The sequence below is a fragment of the Momordica charantia genome (assembly GCF_013281855.1).
Source record: "Momordica charantia cultivar OHB3-1 chromosome 4 unlocalized genomic scaffold, Mcharantia_2.0 BLBB01000004.1, whole genome shotgun sequence".
Classification (NCBI taxonomy): Eukaryota; Viridiplantae; Streptophyta; class Magnoliopsida; order Cucurbitales; family Cucurbitaceae; genus Momordica; species Momordica charantia.
In genome coordinates this window covers 5,745,392-5,765,639 of record NW_028275162.1, presented here as the reverse complement: position 1 = coordinate 5,765,639, position 20,248 = coordinate 5,745,392, and the positions used below count along the sequence as shown (strand labels likewise).

General features: G+C 34.2%; 2 protein-coding genes and 1 long non-coding RNA gene across 3 annotated transcripts; all 3 read left to right on the top strand.

The window, feature by feature from the left end:
- Nucleotides 1–3,106: 3,106 nt before the first annotated feature.
- Nucleotides 3,107–3,764, top strand: LOC111017384 (basic form of pathogenesis-related protein 1-like). The gene has a single exon (XM_022293132.2). The coding sequence runs from the start codon at nt 3,187–3,189 to the stop codon at nt 3,664–3,666; it is 480 nt and encodes a 159-aa protein (XP_022148824.1). The 5' UTR covers nt 3,107–3,186; the 3' UTR covers nt 3,667–3,764.
- A 6,770-nt stretch (nt 3,765–10,534) lies between these two features.
- LOC111017389 (basic form of pathogenesis-related protein 1-like) lies at nt 10,535–11,179 on the top strand. The gene has a single exon (XM_022293138.2). The coding sequence runs from the start codon at nt 10,602–10,604 to the stop codon at nt 11,079–11,081; it is 480 nt and encodes a 159-aa protein (XP_022148830.1). The 5' UTR covers nt 10,535–10,601; the 3' UTR covers nt 11,082–11,179.
- A 3,126-nt stretch (nt 11,180–14,305) lies between these two features.
- On the top strand, nt 14,306–15,562 carry LOC111017387 (uncharacterized). Its single transcript, XR_002602277.2, has 2 exons — nt 14,306–14,404; nt 14,976–15,562. It is a non-coding gene; the product is annotated as an uncharacterized LOC111017387 (long non-coding RNA).
- The last annotated feature ends 4,686 nt before the right edge of the window (nt 15,563–20,248 follow it).

Sequence of the window (20,248 nt, the reverse complement as noted above, 5' to 3'; positions counted from 1 at the left end):
CAGAAATTTAGAGTCTAAAATAAAATTAAAATCCAATCAATTTTTAGTGATAACATCTTAAAAAGAGAAAAAAATTATGTTTTGGATTGATTTTAAAATTATTCATAAGCCTAACTCAATTAATTAATACATTAATATTCTCCTAAAGGTGAGAGGTTTTTTTTTTTTTAGTACATATTGGGGGGACATTCGAACTCACAACCTACTAGTTTGACGAAGCATATGTCAATTACCGTTGAGCTATACTCGATTTGGCTAAAAATCGATATTAATAGTGAAGTGTTAAAATCAATATACTCATACTTAAAATGAAATTAATTCATTTATATTTGTCTCCACATCTACTAGTTCTAAGCAAAGAGTATTTTAAATTTCCGTCTACGTGTCGACATTTGCATTGACGTTTCCATGTGTCCATGGATTCGACACCGGCATGAGGATAAATCGACATTTCTATAATATTGCACAAAAAAAAAAGACAAAAATATGAAAATTATCTTGACTAATATAGACATAATATTAATATTAATCATTTTTATCTTATTTAGAAATGGTGAAATGCTTACTTGTTAGTTTAAATATATTTTACAAATTTTTTATTTTTATAACATTTCTAGAAATATCCATCGACATCAACATTTTATCGATATTTCAATCGACATTTCCATGAAATTGAGACTTCGACATTTCTATCCACATCGACATTTAAAACATAGGTTCTAAGTAGACTTTTAAATAAATGAAATTAAGATCTCGATATTTCTATCCACATCGATATTTAAAACGTAGATTCTAAGTAGACTTTTAAATAAAATTAAAAGATTTAATGTATCAAACTTTTTAGAATTAATCGCAATTCTAAGTTGGAGATTCAAATTCAGTGAGTGGTGAGTTGAGATGAATAACAAAAAAATGAGAGGAAGAGTAGAGATAGAGTAATATGGTAGTAAAAAAGTGATGAGTGGAGAGAGAAATGGGAGAAAATATAAAGAATATGTAGAGTCCATCGGAAGAAAGAGAGAGAAACAAATTGGGGAGTTGAATAGTTATTTGGGGGAAACTCCCTGTATATAAATTTCTCTTTCCCAAACAATGATTAAATTTATCCCCTCAATTCTACTCCACGCAACTCCCCCTAAATTTCTAAAGTGAGGGTGTCCGCACGAAGAAGAAGAAGGACAAGAAAGTAAAGCATGTGAAGAGTAAGAGAGGATGAAAAAATGTGTACCCAAGGTTTTAACCTTTATTTTATTTATTTTTATTTTATTTTATAAAATTAATGACTCATCGGACTAGTTTGTTGAGTTTCTCTTTAGCATTTTTAATTTGTATTATCTAAATAAATATACTTTAATTTAATTAGTTTTTTAAGTGATATTTTAATTTAATTAATAACATATGTTGGACAACTCTAAATGTCTAATTTAAAAAAAACTATAAATATCAAATTTAACAACAGCCTCTATAGCTTAGTGGTAGAGCGTCAGTTTTGTAAACTGAAGGTTTGTAGTTCAATCCTAGAAATATGGAAGATTATCCGTGAATAGATTTCTTATCAATTTATTTGCTCTTTTAAATTTGCATTATTTTCATAATTTACTTCAATTTAACTTTTAAATCAACCTCTTGATTTTTTATAAAATTAATTTATCTTATAATTTTTAGCTATCTTATTCTTTTTTATATAAATGTATTTATTATCAAACTACAAAATTTCTTGATTTTTTATAAAATTAATTTATCTTATAATTTTTAGCTATCTTATTCTTTTTTATATATTTATGTATTTGTTATCAAACTACAAAATTTCATGTACACACCGTGTTACTAACTACCATATTTAAAATGGTGCATGCTCACCAATTTTCTTTTTTCTTGAAAGAGGCATCACTATTCATTAAAAAAAAGTATTTAAAAAACATACCACAACCGAAGGATACATAAAAGGTACATCCTCCACCGTTAATCGCAGCAAATTTAAAATCCATTGCAAAAATTGTCTTCAAGTAAATTTGTTTATCACCCAATACATAATATTATATAAATAAAAAATGTATAGACAAAGACAACCTTGTGAAAATAGGATTTTCCATAAAGAAGATGGCCATTTGAAGAGTATACAACTTTTTTATTTTGTTCCATCTTTGCCACACGCATCAAGAGAATACGTTAATTAAAAGTTATGATAGAAGTCGTGGAAAGGAGTATTTTCAACCCTATAATCTTAAAGGGGTGGTACTAATATCTAATGATTAGAATACATCGCCAACTTGAACGACAGCTCAGCGGTTTAAAGTATGTCATGTGAGTTCGAAATTCTACTCCCACATGAACACATTAATTGTTAGTTACGTTTTTCCTTTTTATGAAAAAAATCAAAAGTTCTCTTTTGAGAGTTCACACACAAGAAAAAAAGATGGAAATAACATTAGAGGATGTAGTTAATTTGTGCATTAGATTAATTTTGAAAAGTTTTAATGGATGGTAATTCAAATGGTCATATTTGCAAATATAACAATACAATTATGACTTTGCGTATGCTAAGATATATCTTTGCGTAATTTTTATTTTACTCTCATATAATACTCATTTACATCGATGGGCTATGTCATTGATAGATGTGTGCATCAATGATATAGAGTGATATACTATATAATAAGGAATAAATATTAGTTCATCCACTAATATAATATATCATTGATCAAATATATTATTGATAAACGTATGATCTTTAGTCGATCCCTAATAGACTAATAGATCTTGGAAGTTATTTTAGTCTTTTGTGTGAGAGGGAATTATGTAAATTGACCAATTAAAAGAAGTAATTATTGATGCATTCTCCAATTTTCTCTCTGAAAATTAACATACCTTTCACCACTAAGATGGGAAGATTTATGTGTTCTACCACTAAGTTAAAACCTAAAATAAACACAACTCTTATACAGGAGAAACTATTTTCAATGGACTAAATTAATAGCCACATTCTCAAGAGAGAGAGAGAAATTGAAGGCACCTTTTTATGGGAGACAAAGACCAATAATAGAACTCCCTAAAATGGAAGCCTACCTCAGTTGTGGTTTCAATATAAAAACCCTAAAGGAGAGCCCTCAAAGGTACACAACCAAAACAACATAACACATAATTAGTTATCCCTTCAAAGCACAACCTTTGCCTTTGAGTTTAGAAATGGCATTATCCCCCAAGTTGGTGTTCGTCCTGTGCTTGGTGGGACTAAGCCTAAGGCTAGGTGATGCATACAGCACTCCACAGGAGTATGTGGCGATCCACAACGCGATCCGCGCGAAGTATGGCGTTGGTCCTGTGACTTGGAACCAAACCTTGGCCGACTACGCTCAGAATTACGCCAACTCTAAACATGCTACTTGCGAGATGAAGCACTCCGGTGGACCCTATGGGGAAAACTTGCTAGAGGCATACGAGACGACGTCGGCCGAGTTGACGGTGAAGTTCTGGGCAAGTGAGAGCAAGTTCTACGACTACAACGCCAACAAGTGCGTCGGGGGCGAGTGTGGGCATTTTAGGGCTGTGGTGTGGAGGGACACCAAACAAATTGGTTGTGCAATGCTCAAGTGCCAAAACAATTGGGTTTTTGTCATCTGTAGTTACTATCCTGCAGGGAACAATCCTGCCCTCCGTCCTTACTAAATTCACTTCCCATTTCCCAACCAAATTCTTTCGAAAACCCCATTCTTTCATTTGGCGGTTGATCAACAAATAATATAGTCTGGTCCTTATTCTTATAATTTCTCTCCACATTATCATCTCTTTTATCGCTTTAATCATTATCATGTTGGCTTTATTCTAGCTGGTCTCTATCGTCATTGAGTTATATTTGAATTGGCTATGCTTTAGTAGTTTTCATGCTTCCGTTAGTTGAATTATTGATATATCCAAGAACCTTGACAATCCTAGGTAATGCTTCACTTAGGATAACTTTTTCCCTAATTTAATTTTTTTAGGTGATACATTTTTGTTAATATGGAGGTAGTAATGAAAAATAATAATAATAAAGAAAAACAAGAAAAGGAAAAAAAATAGAGTAAATAAGGACAAACAGTAGAGTATATTTTACCAATGGGTAGAGGACGAACTACCGACGGCATAAGCTATTCTCTCATATTATTTAAATAAGGAAATTATAAAATAAGTTTGGGGTAAGTGGTTGAAAGTTTAGCAATCTAGTGTGGTATTACCTTACATAAATAGAGGATGATTAGAAGATTAGATCTTAGAGTTCATTAGAGATGTCGAGTGAGATTTTGGTTTGTATGAACTATTTTGGATTGAAATAGGTCAAATTGAATGAAGCTAACTATAGGAATGAACAATTCACCCCACAGTAGATGAATTTGATTAATTATAAACAAGTTTTAAAATTAAACATTTAGATCCACGTTGAATTTTATATAGAATTAAATAGAAAATATTTAGTAATGTACTTTAAAGATTCTCAAAGACATGCACATGTGTTGGGATAATATGGAGCCAAAACTAAAAATAGGATTAAGATATTTAGCCTCCTATAAATAAAACTTTTTTGTTTATCTTTTGTTTCATGTGTTGTTGCACACTAAAGTGGCGGTTGAACTGTATTTGGCAGAGTTTCAGAGGCGAGATCCCGGAGTTGTAAAGTATCGTCGGCAACCTATTCTCGTGGGTATTTAGTGAGGTTTTTCATTCTGATTCTTATGATTCTATTGTTGTAGTTCCTAAAAGCTAGTGGCCGTTGTCGCGGAAGACTGAACATAGCTCATAGTTGAGGTGAACCAATATAAATTTGTGGTATGCTGATTCTTATGATTCTATTGTTGTACCCTATATTTCTCTTATTGTGTGGTTGACTTAGTTTTCATTGAAAAACTATGGAAGAGGAAAATATTTTTGATAAGTAAGTTTCCCAATAAGTGGTATGCTGTAAGGTTCAGCATCATGCATGAGATCTAGTAAAAAGTCACATCACTACTTCGATGAGGTTTTCAGATTTGACGAGGAAAATTTTGGGTTTTGGAAGATGCAAGTGGTGGATCTTCTTACATACAAGAAGATACACAAAGACCTGAAAGAACGACCGGCGATTGGGATGACAGACAATGAATGGGCAGAGATAAATGAACAAGTCGTAGTGATCATCAGATTGTGCTTGAGATGAATGTGGCAAGACTTGTAGCGAGTTAAAAAACAGCGATGGGATTGATGAAGGTGCTGACGGACATATATGAAAAGCCCTCTACCAACAGCAAGTTGTATCTTAATACGAGATACTTTAACATTCATATGGAGGAAGACACAACGGTGAACTCCCACATCAATGAGGTCGTTCAACTGATGAACTAGTTGGAGTCGATGGAGATCATTTTTTTAGATAAAATGAATGTTATAAAGTTGTTGTCTTCTTTACCTGATAGTTGGAAAACAATGAAGATGGCACTGTCAAATTCGTTGGGGGATAAGAGTTTGAAATTTTCAGATATCTGTGACGCTGCAATTGCTAAGGAGATTCGCAGGGAAAGGAAGTGGGAAGAATTCCACATCCACTTCTGATAGGGAGAACTCTATGAAGTCAGTGTTGGCAGTGTAGAACAAAGACAAAGGGAAAATGAGATATGGAAAATAACAGGGACATAATCAGAGGAGTGGAAGTACTGAGATTGAATGTTTTTACTATCATGAGAAGGGTCACTTCAAGAAACACTACAATAAGCTAAAAGAGGATCAAACCAAAGAAATACAGACAAATGTTTGTCAAATGACATGTTGTTAGCATTCGTTGAGAGTGACACGACATTTGTGGATTCATCATCAGAATGGGGTAGTGGACAGTGTAGCTTCGGTGCATGTATCTTCAAACAAGAGTTGGTTCACATCCCTCACGTACTACAGGTAGTCATGACATGGTGAGGACAGGGAATGGGAGACTCTCCAAGGTCAAAGGATTTGGGGAGGTGCGTTTGAGGGCTGACAATGGGACCGAGCTAATTTTGCATGATGTTAGGTATATACCAAGTTTCAGGATGAATTTGATATCAGCGGGGAAGCTGGATGACGAAGGCTACAGAAGTGAGTTTGCATAAAGTAGGTGGAAAGTCATGAGGGGATCCGAGGTAGTGGTTGTTGGCCACAGAGAAGCTTCAATGTAAGTGTTGAGGTTTGACATTACCAGAAGATCGGAGAGGTAGGTTATGCACAGAGTTGCAGATAGTTCGAGGGGAGACTTAAAAGAACTAGCAGTATTGACAATCAGGACAAATAAGGAGAATCTGTCATCAATTCAAGTAAAACAACTGAGAAGTAAAGGAAAGGGAAAGAGGAACAACTCGATGAGGTATTCACTAGACTATCATGATAATACTCCAGTTGTTAAACGGATTAGCGAGCTGATGAAGTCGTGTAGGCAAGCGAGTGCATTGAGGAGAAAGATTACAATTGGTGTTGAGGTCTCTAGAGTGGCAACGAACTTAGGTGGAAGTGCCAAGTCATCAGAGTGGAAATCTTTCTTCAGGAGTCGTTGGGTGCAAGTGAAGAATGAAGAATCAGGGACCACTTAGTTCGAGTTGGAGCACCTGGTTGTGTCTCTAACGTCTAGGAGACAAGACCACGTAGGATTGCTCAGTCTCAGGACAATCACAGATGGAGCCTTGGTTAGTGCCAAGAAGATATTAGAAATTGTCGGTACAGTGGGAGTTCAGCCTTGGTTGGTACCAAGAGGACGTTGATCAGTTAGAAGTTGTTGGTACAATTAGAACTAAGCCTTGGCAGGGTTGCCAAGATGATGGAACATGGCTGGTGCAGTGGGAGGCAAAATTGATATTTTGTCTCTAAGTGGGAAATTGTTGGGATAATGGAGCCAAAACTAGAAACCAATGTCCTATGAAGAAAAGGATTATAATATTGTTTTTCCTATAAGGATTAGCATATTTGGTCTCCTATAAATAGAGCCCTTTTGTTTAGGTTTTGTTTCATGTGTTGCTATACACCAAAGTGGCGACTAAACGTGTAGGTGTACGAATTTTCAAAGGGCAGCGTCAGTGGTATTTGGCAGAGTTTCAGAGACGAGATCCCGAGGTTGTAGAGCATGGTTGGCAACCTATACTCGTGGGTATTTGGTGAGATTTTTTATTCCTGTTTCCTAAGATTCTATTGTTGTAGTTCCTAGAAGCTAGTGACTTTTGTCATGGCCTCTAGATTTAAGAGATTATTGTATTTGCCCATTATATTATCTTAAAATCATAGTAGAATCCGTTGTCACAGAAGATTGGATTGGAGTCCAAGTACCTGAGAGAACAGCACAAAGGCACCTGCAGAGCAAAAACACAAAAGCTGGATTTTTTGGCTTGAGAGACTAATGCTGCAGCGCTCTTTTAACTTTTTTTGCTGTCCAATTAATGAGCTATGGTGCTCTCATGACATTTTTTTTCTTTTTTGTATAATCAGGTTTTCCAACCCTCTTTTAGGGGTCCAATACCCATCTCAGAGAGAGAACATGACAACTCAAAAGGAAAGGGAAAACAAGAATCCAAAGGAACTTAGAAAATGGATTTTCAAGGCTTGGAATCCTAGATATTGGCTTAGTGACGATAAATCAACACAAGAATATTTGTTTTCTCCTTTCCCTTTATTTTTATAGTTGTTATGTAAGTTTCTTTGGAATTTTGTTGTTTTACATTGAATATGAGTAGCTAATTTTTTTATCTTAGGATTAATATAGATATTGAATTTTATGGATTGATTATTATTTAGTTCTCTTGATTGAATGAGTTTTAATATTCTATTTGTGTTCTTCTATGCTTCATGTCTTTAATCATTTGGTCATAGAGTAATTGATCTTAGATTTGAATCTTATGCTCGAGAGAGGTAGTTTAGAATAAGAACTGGGATGCATAACTGAAAGACTTGTAAGATCGGAAGATTTAATTAGAAGTCCTTTAGAGATCATTAAAAGATTCATTCATTATAAGCCTTTGATTTCTATTGAAACTAGATAGAAATAATATTGGTTTCTTAATTAGCAAATATAGTAAACTTGCGCTTCGGAGAGACAATTGAGATTTGAGAGTTCTTGACCAATATAATTAATAGCTCATTCAATCTTAATTAATTAAGTAATTGGTTCATACATCCAGGGGTGAAATCAATTCCCTAGACTTCTCTCCGTATTTATTTTCTCTTTATTATTGCATGTTTATTATGTTTGTTATATTCTCTCATTCGAATTTGATTATCTAAATAAAATTGAGCAATAATATTTGTGATACTTGAGTGAGCTAGAAACTCAATCTAGAAGACGATATTGGTATTGACTTATCATTTTTATTAAAACTTTACTCGTACACTTACAGTAAGCAATTTCTGTTACACAAGTCCACTATTCACAATTTTTCTTCATAGTTAGAGCTAGATAAAAAATTTTACTTAATTCTGCAATTACACCTTAAGGGCATAATTATATATTTGGCAAATATAATTTAATTCAAATTTAACATCAATGACTTAAATAGCTATTCTTTTTCGGTAAAGTTCAAGGATGCAAACAAAGTATTTGTTGGAAATTTTAGGAGTTAAAATAAAATAAGTACAAAAATTTAGGGGATTAATATATTGATTGGCTATTTAGAAATCATAATTATATAAAAGGATTGAAGGGCATAGAATTTACACTTTTGTCATGAAATAACCGGTACCCATCACACAAATTACTAGTATATACTTTTGTACTATTAAATCATTTTTAAAATCACAAATTGGTAAATTGGATGGTTACAATTTAAATCCCTCAAAATTTGGCTAATTGTACTTTCTAAAGGTAAAAAAAAAAATATCAAAACCACAAAAATCTCCAAAATCATCCATTTTCAAAAAATTTGAAACCTTTTCCTCCGACCTTCCTGTGTTTTCTATCTCCGGCCAACAGTCTCTGTTTTCCGTCTCCGGCCAACTGTCTCTACATTCCTTTGCCTCCTCCGTCGTCTAGTTTCCTTCTTCTCCGACCGCCATATCCGTTCTTCTTATCCTGTTGTCGTCTCCGTTATTCTTATTCAAAAACTCGCCGTTTTCGTCTGCTCCTTCATCTGCAGTCGCTGTTCCTTCGTCTCCGGTCCCCCTCCATTATTGGAGCAGTTCGTCTCCGTTTGTCTCGATCGAAAGGTTTGCATTCCAATATATCCTATTAGTTTTCTCTTTCAAATTGTACAATGTTGAAAATCCTGTTTTTTTTTTTTTTTACTGTTAAACCCTTTCAATGTTCCTTCCATGCCTAAGTAGTCAGTCTCCAACGGTTGTTTTCGATTTCTGATTTCGTGTGAACTATTGTATATATGGGGATATAAGGAAGTTTATATGGAATTTAGTTTATATCCGGATATATCCGAGGGTTGTAGTTGGAGAGTGAGTTGCTAATAGTGATTTTATTTTAGAAGCCTCAAAAGTGAGTTGCTAACTGTGACTTTATTTTTGAAGCCTAAAAAATCCTGGTATATCCAACGGTTGTAGTTGGAGAGTGAGTTCCTAACAATGATTTTAGGGAAGAGATTCAATCTTTTTGAATCAGTAAATTAAAGTTTTGAATGAGTGAATTAAGGGATTAGTGTTGAAAATTTGTACGGGGCCCACAATAATTAAAGGATTATGATAATAATTTATGAAATTAAATCTTTTATATTAAAAAAAATAACTATAACAAATGTAAATGCAATAAATAAGTGTAAAATCGGAATTAAAATAAAATCCTACGTGCAGAAATCTAAAAGTGTAAAATTAGTAAATTTTAGACCGTTCTTAAACAACCCTCCAAAGACATTATCTCAAAATTTAGAGTCTAAAATAAAATTTAAATCCAATCAATTATTTTTAGTTATAACATCTTAGAAAGAAAAAAAAAATGTTTGGATTGATTATAAAATTATCCTTGAACATAATTCAATTAATTAAAACATTAATATTCTCCAAAAGAGTCGGAGGTTAAAAGTTGATATTAACATTGAAATGTTAAAATCAATATACTCATACTCAAAACGAAATTAATCATTTATATTTGTCCTCATATCTATTGGTTCTAAGCAGGGTATTAAATTTCCATCTACATGTCGACATTTGCATTGACGTTTCCATATGTCCATGGATTCGACATCAAGATGAGGGGTAAATCAACATTTTCACAGTATTGCAAAAAAAAAATCGACAAAATAAGAAAAATATCACTAATATAAACATAATATTAAACATTAACCACATAAAGTTATACTTGAGAAGATTTAAGTGTATTCTACACTCTAAGTTAAAAACAAAAATAAACACATAGGAGATTTTATTAAATGAACAAAATTATTAGACTAATTTTATGAGAGAGAGATTGAAGGCACATTTTATGGCAGACAAAGACCATTGAAAGAAATTTGTAGAATTCTACGGTGCCTCCACTCTTTACTCCTAGCATTTGAAACGAACTCCCTAATATGGAAGCAAACCCCATCTGTGGTCTCAATATAAAAAGGCTAAAGGAGAGCCCTCAAACGTACACAACCAACACAAAATAACACATAATTAATTATCCCTTCAAAGCACAGCCTTTGCCTTTGAGTTTAGAAATGGCATTATCCCCCAAGTTGGTGTTGGCCCTGTGCTTGCTGGGACTAAGCCTAAGGCTAGGTGACGCTTACAGCACCCCGCAGGAGTATGTGGCCATCCACAACGCCATCCGCGCACAGTATGGCGTTGGCCCAGTGACTTGGAACCAAACCTTGGCCGACTACGCTCAGAATTACGCCAACTCTAAATATGCTACTTGTGAGATGAAGCACTCCGGTGGACCCTATGGGGAAAACTTGCTAGAGGCATACGAGACGACGTCGGCCGAGTTGACGGTGAAGTTCTGGGCAAGTGAGAGCAAGTTCTACGACTACAACGCCAACAAGTGCGTCGGGGGCGAGTGTGGGCATTTTAGGGCTGTGGTGTGGAGGGACACCAAACAAATTGGTTGTGCAATGCTCAAGTGCCAAAACAATTGGGTTTTTGTCATCTGTAGTTACTATCCTGGAGGCAACAATCCTGCCCTCCGTCCTTACTAAATTCACTTCCCATTTCCCAATCCAATTCTTTCAAAAACCCCATTCTTTCATTTGGCAGTTGATCAACAAATAATATAGTTTTGTTCTTATTCTTATCATTTTTTTCCAAATTTTTCATCTTGATGATCAACTTGCTCGATGATACAGAAATCAATCACTTCAACAAACGCTTAGTCATAATTCACTCAAAATTAAGTTTAATTTATTGTGGATGACCGGCTAGAGTCTTATCAGAGCCATTAATTCTGCACACAATGTGTGACACAATTAAGAGCATCAAGGACACAAGAAATATTGCATTTACTATCGTCTCTTAAAATATAAAATTCATGATGTCGTTCAATAAAATATGTAATACATATTTCAAAATGTATATTTTTTTAAACAATTTCGCTGCCCAATATAAATTTTAAAGTGACTTTTTAGACGAGCTATCTATGGTCAAATATAGAATAAAGTTTGAGGTTCAAAGGAAGAGGATCAACGATAGATTTGACCAACTTTTGTATTTGATGTAGAATATAGACCAATTTGTAATTTCTTTTAACAAATATATAATAATGGTAGGTGTTATGGACAAGATCTGGTCTAACGTGTGGTGTGGTGTCGAGTAAGGCCACCTACATTATGCATATGTCTCCACCAGGTGTGACTCATTCGGTGAGATCCCGTCGTGTGATTCCAAACGTGGTTATGATAGGTTGCCATAAGAATATAGGTGGCACATGAGTAAAGTGTGAGTGTTTGGGCCAGTTTATGCGTATCTTGACTAATCTCACAGAGCAACCGCCTAATCCTACATCATTTGGTGCCAGAAACACATATAATTACTAATTTATAAGGTAGATGGCAATCACCAGATTTGACTCCAGTCCCTCTTAATTAACCCTAGCTCATTTCAACTCTTGAATATGGATCATGGCTCATTGCTTATTTTTAAGAGATAATGTCTTGGATAAGCTATTTTGAAAACTTATTTTCACAAATGATCTGATGTTTACAAATTTTACAGTCTTAGATTTCTGGATTTAAAACTTTTTTCAAATGCCAAATTTGCCCTTATTTATGACATTTATATTTTATTATAATTTATCTTTTATTTAAATGCAAAAGATTAATATTTCAAGTTTGATTTTGTAAACATTAAATTATTCTATGACCTAAATCAATCATTCTCATAATTCCATAATTTACTCCTTAATATATTCTACTAAAAATGAAATTTATTACAAAATATTCAATTATTATCATAATCCCGAAACTTACTCCTTGATATATTCTACTAAATAATGAAATTTATTACAAATATTTTTTCATTTTATTACATTTTTTTGGCCAGATTTCAATAATATAGCCATTATAACACACACACACATATATATATTTTCAAATAGAGATATAAACTATATCCGACTACCTTTTTCAGTTATATGGAAATATAAACTATATGCGGCTATAAACTTAAGCAACATACACTAAAAACGGTGATATAAACTATAGTCATTATAACATACACTTATATGGAGATATAACTTATATCTGGCTATAAAGTATATACGACTATATCCCTCTACAATTTTTTCAATAAAACAAATAACCTACAAACCTTTTGGTCGGCGACTAGACAATGGTCGAGATAAACGGAGGGCTGGAATGATCAACAGGCGGTCGGGGACAAAAAAGAAACCTCGGGATAAACGGACAGAAACAATGGATGGGCGGTCGAAGACGAAGGAGAAGCTAGATGGATTGTTCCGGCGACAAAAAAGAATGGAGACGAAGGAACACAGATAGTGGTCGGAGACGAAGGAATGAACGGAAACAAACAATAGAAGAAGAAGAAAAGTCGGAGGAACGAAGTCTTCGAATTTTTTCAATAATGGAGGATTTTGGGATTTGATATTTTTCAAATTTAGAAAGTCTAATTACGCAAAATTTAAGGGATTTAAAATGTAACCTGCCAAGTAGCCAATTTTAGATTTTTAAAATTAATTAATATTGAGGTCAGATACAAAAGAATATATTAGTAAATTGGATGATAGGTACCATCCTAAATCAGGTTGTTTCATGACAAAAGTGTAAATTTTATACCATTCAATCCTTTTATATAATTATAGTCTCTAAATAGCCTATTAATATACTAATCCCTATTTTTAAACACATCACAATTGTATATCAAATCAACTTGTCACCTACGGAGGCCATGAAGAGAAGGGAACAAGCTAATTAGTTTGAAGTACGAAATGTATCTTAAAAAAATCACATTTAATCTATAGTTTCTTATTCATAAATATTATTCTTGCAAGAGTCTATTGGACGAATCTCATTGTCGTAAAATAGTTACACTCACGTCATCAAAGACATCCCACCTCAATCACCGGAGCGAAGTAATCTTACATCAAAATAGTAACTCTGAGCTCGAGAAAACCTTAAATCAATTGACGATTTCTTTGAATATTAAAGATTTTCAAGACAATTAAAGATTGTTGAACTGACAAAAATAAATATGAGAGATGTTGTGACATATTTATAATTACTTCCGTAAATTTGAAAGTAAACTATTCTATATATAATAAAGAGCAGGTCCAAATTTGAGGTTAACATTAAGATAAACATAGTTCAAACGATAACATATAAATATTTCTTTGGTTAATAGCTGGAAGACTCAAATTCTCATAGCCCACATTTTTTATTTTTTTGTAATCAACGTTATAGTAAACAACAATGAGTTGGGTATTCAACCACAACGTTAAAAAATGATTAAACGAACTAAATTATCAGCCACATTTTATGGGAGAGAAAGATCCATTAATAGAAATTTATGGAGACTCCACTCTGTACTCCATCTTTTCATCCTACCCTTGGAAACGAACTCCCAAAAATGGAACCAAGACAATATAAATACCCTAAACCAGAGCCCTCAATGCCTTAAAATTGAGAAACGGCGGTGTAGTTGGTGGGACTAACAACCCTGAGCGCAGCGGATGCGTTCAGCTCTCCAGAGGTGTGCGTGCCGATTACGGCGTTGGGCCTGTGACATTGAACCACACATTGGCCTCCTATGCTCAGATTTGCGCAAACTCAGCAATTACAACTTGTGAGATGAAGGAGCTGCCCGTTGAAGCGTACGGCCAAAACTTCACCGTGGCGTCGGGGACGATGACAGCGGAGATGGTGGTGTTGTATTGGGCGAGGGAGAGCGAGTTCTAAGACTACAAGTCGAAGAAGTGCATCGGGGGCGAGTGTCGCCATTTCAAGGCTTTGGTGTGGAGGGACACCGAATCCATTGGTTGTGCAATGGTGAACTGCAGAAAATATTTAGGGTTTGTCACCTGTAACTACTATCCTCCCGTTGGGGTGTTCACCGGCCGAGGTGGGCACGGGGAAGCCGTCCCCTTCCCCATCTTTGCCTCCACCTCCGCCCCCACACCTGCACCTGCACCCACACCCTATTTAATTTCTCATGAAATTTCACCCGGATCGAGTTTCACGCGTGGAATAATTGAAATAATTACCAACTTATTCTTGACACTTTTTTTCAGTTTTTCAATTAAATAATTTTTTGAAAGAGATTTCTAATTAAATACTTAATTCATGCTGTGCCTAGGTCTACCTCGTAAGGTAAGAGTAGGTGCAAGTTGACGCTATCAAACGAGTCATTTTAATAGGGATATTCCAAGAGATATTTTTCCAAGGATATGGCTTCAAGAGTTATTCTAGTTTATTACTTGTCTCATTTGAATGGATTTGTCTACGAACCAAAAGAAATATTCATATATTTACTTTAGATGATAAATGTTGCTTGAAGTTTATTTTGAATACAAAGTTGGTATTTTTTTTTTTTTATATCTTTGGAAGAATTTGTGCAATTCTATCTTATTGTTGACTTTGTAGGATCATGTGGGTGGAGTTGTGAAGGGCGCATCTCGGAGAAAATCTTTAGAAAATTTAATGCAAGTTAGACTCGTGACCGAAGTCAACACCCAAATATACCCTCCGTTAGCTCCATCAACATCAGTGGCACAAGTCGTGGAGCACGACAATGGTACTCCGGAATATTTACACAAGAGTATGATATTGTGCGCTTTAGGCATAACTTTCATAGCTTTTGGTTTCATCAAAAAGATCTTATACTAGTAGAGATAGTTGTCTTCGTGTTGGGAATGCGACCAAAGTCCCACATTTGGCTAGATAAGTAAGAGACAACATCTCTATTGGTATGAGATCTTTTTTTTAAGACTAAATGCAAAGCCATAAGACTTATGCCCAGAGTGAACAATATTCATCATTGTGAAATACAAGTGATATCAAAGCCACGATCTAAAATTAGCTGTGTCGGTGAAATCCTCTAGTGTTGAACAAAGAAGTACTGAGCTTCAAAAGATGTAGTTGTGTGAGATTTTTAATTCGAAATAAAAAGATAGAGCACAATTGTACACATGTCACAAGTAATAAAATGGAATGAGTATTCTGATTATCAATCCTCAGGAAATAACAACATTTTTTATTTAAATGATGATGATTGGTGAATTTCCAATTGGATTAAGGTGATAAATAATAAAAATGATGTTGTTTTAAAACTATATGAAATAAACCCAATTGATATGAACCAAAGTGTCTTAGTCCTCAAGATTTCAAGGAAGTTGTTAGAGAATCCTATGTCCAAGTTGACAACAAATTGGAGTTGCATTAAATGCACTCTAGTGTCATTTATGGCAACCTCAAGTTGCATTGAATGAAGTCAAGAACAAGTCCAACTTCATTTACTACAAACTCAAGTTGCATTAATGGAAGTTTAAGTTGAACTCAAGATGCATTAAATGAACAAGACTTCAAAGTAGTTCAAACTCCAGTTCATTCACTCTTGGAAGGTTACAACCTCTTGGTTTTATGGTGGATGAGTTTTATTCTCGGATTTAAAGCATGTTTAATTGTATTTTCAGTTTTAAACATTTCATTTATGTGTTTTAAGTCACATTTGAGTTAGTGGTGGTTATGGTATTGATGTAGTAGGGAGTTACAACCTTTACAATTCTTTTAGGTTACTTGAAGGGTTGTTTTGGAGGCTATAAATAGCCTAGCTTGTTCCCTTGGAAAAACATATTTGAGATTTGAGAATTGAGTTTTGAGATAATGAAATTTAAGCTTATTGAGCCATGAGCTTTTCCATTGCATTTCTTGTGTTTTAGAATTGCATGCTACAATCATTCAAGTAGCCTTGATCAAGCGAACTTGTGGAGTGATTCGAATCTTGAGTTTTGAAACAAGTTTTCTCTACTCTTGATCTTGATCATCAAGGTAAATTCGTTCTAACTTCTTCCTTGGGTTGAAATCATCTTGATTTGGGGGTTTTAGCATTTGTGATCTAGGGGTTTGCATAACCATAAGAGTTTTTAGATCCAATCGGCTATTGTTTTCTTATCATTTGGTATCAGAGCACTAGTCTCTAGATCGGATATATGTTTCTGTTTTCGTATTGCTCTTCTTGTTCTTTGTTTTGAAATTTTTGTTCTTATTGTTCATCTCGTTACATTCTGTCGACGTATTTAAAATACAAAAAAAGTGTCATTTCCATTATTCGTTTCGTCTTGTTGTCTTCTATGAGTTTGTAGATCTTTGTCTTATCTACAACTTTGTCTTCTTTCATATCTTCTGATTCAATTTGCTTCTGTGTGAAAAGTTCAAAAATTGACCTTCTATTCTGGAAAACTGCTATACTCGAGAGCATGTGTTCTTCTTTGTTCTTTACATTTTTACTTGCAAATCATGCTAGATCTTAGTCGTGCTGTTGAAATTGCCTATTTTTGTTAATCTAGCTGTTGGTAATAAATCATATCAATTATGTCTTGATTTATTTTCATAACTAGCCGTTACTCATTAAATTTTTTGCGGTTACAATTTTCTCAATTAATTTCCAGCCATTTGTTGTTCAATTCTCATGATGTTTTTCTTGTGTAACTCATATCTGTTGTCAAGGCTCAATTAAACTCCATAAATTCTCAAAATAGCCTAATTGTTCAAGAGTTACACTTTCTGGTCTTTTGAATATCTTGTTCCAACTTAATTATCATGTTCCAATTCTATCACTTTCTTCTTTAGCTTGTTTCTGATTTGAGTTTTGAATTTACTTCTATATCAAGTTATTTGAGTGTTTTCTTTGTGTGTTATATCTAACCACTTGAGTTGTAAACTTTACTCATTGGCTTATGTGAGTGAGATTGTGAGTTTCTTGAGAGTGTTGTTGTTTTGAGTAAACACACGAGTGACTATACCTTTACGAGTGTAAACACGTGAGGGAGTGCTTGTGAGGTTCGTTTTTCTTTGATACTTTGTTTTCTTTTCTAGCCATGTCTCAGCAAGAGAATTTTACAAAGTTTTTCCACAACATAGAGCATTTGACAAAGACGCTCCAAAGCATGGATTCGAGACTCAAATCTATTGAAAGACAACCAATACAACCGAAGCAAAAGAGGAGTAATAATTCACTACATCATAAGGACTATTGGGAGGCCGAAGGAAGGAAATATGGTGGATGTTTTAATGCTGTCCAAAGGAGAAATCAGAGGAGTTCATAATGTTGATCATTAAGCCTAAACTTCCTATGTTCTATGGTAGGACAAACCTGGAGGAATACATTCAATGAGAAAGGCAAGTTGAACGTGTCTTTGATTATTATCCTTTAAGTGATGAAAGAAAGGTAAAACTCATTGTTGCCCAACTTCGAGATTATGCAATTACTTGGTGGGATAAAATGTTTTTGAGTAGGAGGAAGAACTTTGAGTTTCCAATAGACTCATGGTATGTTTTCAAGCATTTAATGAGAGAGCATTTTGTTCCCAAGTGTTTCTATAAGTTGAGATCTTTGCGACAAGATAGCAATAGCGTGGAGGCTTACTACATGGAGATGCAAATGTTGCTTGAGGAGCTTGATCTTTATGAGGATGAGGAAGTTACAATGGCTCGTTACTTAAGAGGACTCAAGAAGGAGATTGCCGAACGACTTGATCTTCAATTTTGCGAAGATTTAGAAGGGATGGTGCACATGGCCATAAAGATTGAGAAACATCTCCAAAGAAAGTCTACGAGGTATACTAAACCTAAACCATTTTGTAAGATTCATTTATCTTTAGAGAAGTTTAGTTTACCAACTAACATTAAGCCTATTGTTGAGGTAGAATGTGATCAAATTCAAAAAGACATAGTTTGTGACCTAGTGCCAATGCATGCTAATAGTGTTTTATTTAGTAGGCAACTAGATTGCAATGAATTGTTTGATTGTAACACTTCTACTATTGTAACACCTACACCTCAAGAAGCATATGATGTTGTGTGTCAGTTAGGGAAAAAGGCGCATGAAGTCGAGACAAAAGCATGTGAATTGTTTGAAAAAGAATCTTGTGTGAGAGAAAAGCATGAGATAAGTCTATGGCCAAAAGAGAAAAATGAGAGAAAAGCCAAGAATGTAAGCTTGTTTGAAAAAGTTTGTGATGTCAACTATGTTTTATTTTCCAAACAAAACATTCTTGATCTTTTGTACAAAGGCGTTTGTTATCTATAGAGAGAGCTTAAACCATGTTGGTCTAGTATTTCCCTTGAGTTTTTACAGGAGGCTAGAACACTCATTGCGAAGATTGAACCAAAGAATGCTTCCATAGTACACAATGACAGCCAACATGTCGTTTACAAGGCTGAAGCATCTCGTGAGAAGCAAAAATCCAAATTTGTTTCTAAATTCATTCATGGCATGAAGCATACAATGTTCAAACCGGCTTATTGGGTTTGGAGACACTATTGGAAGGATCGATTTTCTGTTGGAAAGAAGTTGAAGAGGAACCCATATAGAGATATACACTTGACTTTTGATGATTTTAAGAGTGCTCTACACGACGAGTTTTATGAAGATTACATATTCAATGCTGCTGATTTCCTTCCATTTGATGTAGGAGATCCTTTTAATTTGAGGACGAATCCTTTTGAAGAAGGGGAGGATGATATGAACCAAAGTGTCTTAGTCCTCAAGATTTAAAGGAAGTTGTTCGAGAATCCTATGTCCAAGTTGACAACAAAGTAGAGTTGCATTAAATGCACTATAGTGTCATTTATGGCAACCTCAAGTTTCATTGAATGAAGTCAAGAACAAGTCCAACTTCATTTACTACAAACCCAAGTTGCATTAATGGAAGTCTAAGTTGAACTCAAGATGCATTAAATGAACAAGACTTCAAAGTACTTCAAAGTAGTTCAAACTCCAGTTGATTCACTCTTGGAGGGTTACAAACTCTTGGTTTTATGGTGGAGGAGTTTCATTCTCGGATTTAAAGTATGTTTAATTGTATTTTCAGTTTAAACATTTCATTTATGTGTTTTAAGTTACATTTGAGTTAGTGGTGGTTATGGTATTCATGTAGTAGAGAGTTACAACCTTTACAATTCTTTTATGTTACTTGAAGGGTTGTTTTGGAGGCTATAAATAGACTAGCTTGTTCCCTTGGAAAAATAGATTTGAGATTTGAGATTTGAGATTTCAGTTTTGAGATAATGAAATTTAAGCTTATTGAGCCATGAGCTTTTCCTTTCCATTTTTTGTGTTTTAGAATTGTATACTAGAATTATTGAAGTAGCCTTGATCAAGCGAACTTGTGGAGTGATTCAAATCTTGAGTTTTGAAACAAGTTTTCTCTACTCTTGATCTTGATCATCAAGGTAAATTCGTTCTAACTTCTTCCTTAGGTTGAAATCATCTTTATTTGAGAATTTAGCATTTGTGATCTAGGGGTTTGCATAACCATAAGGGTTCTTAGATCCAATTGGCTATTGTTTTCTTATCACCAACCCTAGTTACTTTAGATTAGCTAGAAAAATGTTGTGACTAGCTCGAGGTGCCTGAGGCATCCCCTGTTATTGAACGATTAAACTTCTTAATCCGCTTATATCTAAGTGATCTCGAATTATAAGTTCTTTGTAATATATCTATTAGAAAATCTCTTAGTTTGGGTTAAAAATAATCGCAAACTCGAGTCAAAGTCCTATATCTAGACTAGTTGAATGAAAACTTTATATCTAAAGTCTTCCTCTCTTAGGTCTAATCCCTTAAGTTGTAAAAACTAGTAAACTTTTTAGTATTAACTTTGTTTAAACTTTAATTGGCCAAATTAAGGAAATGAGAA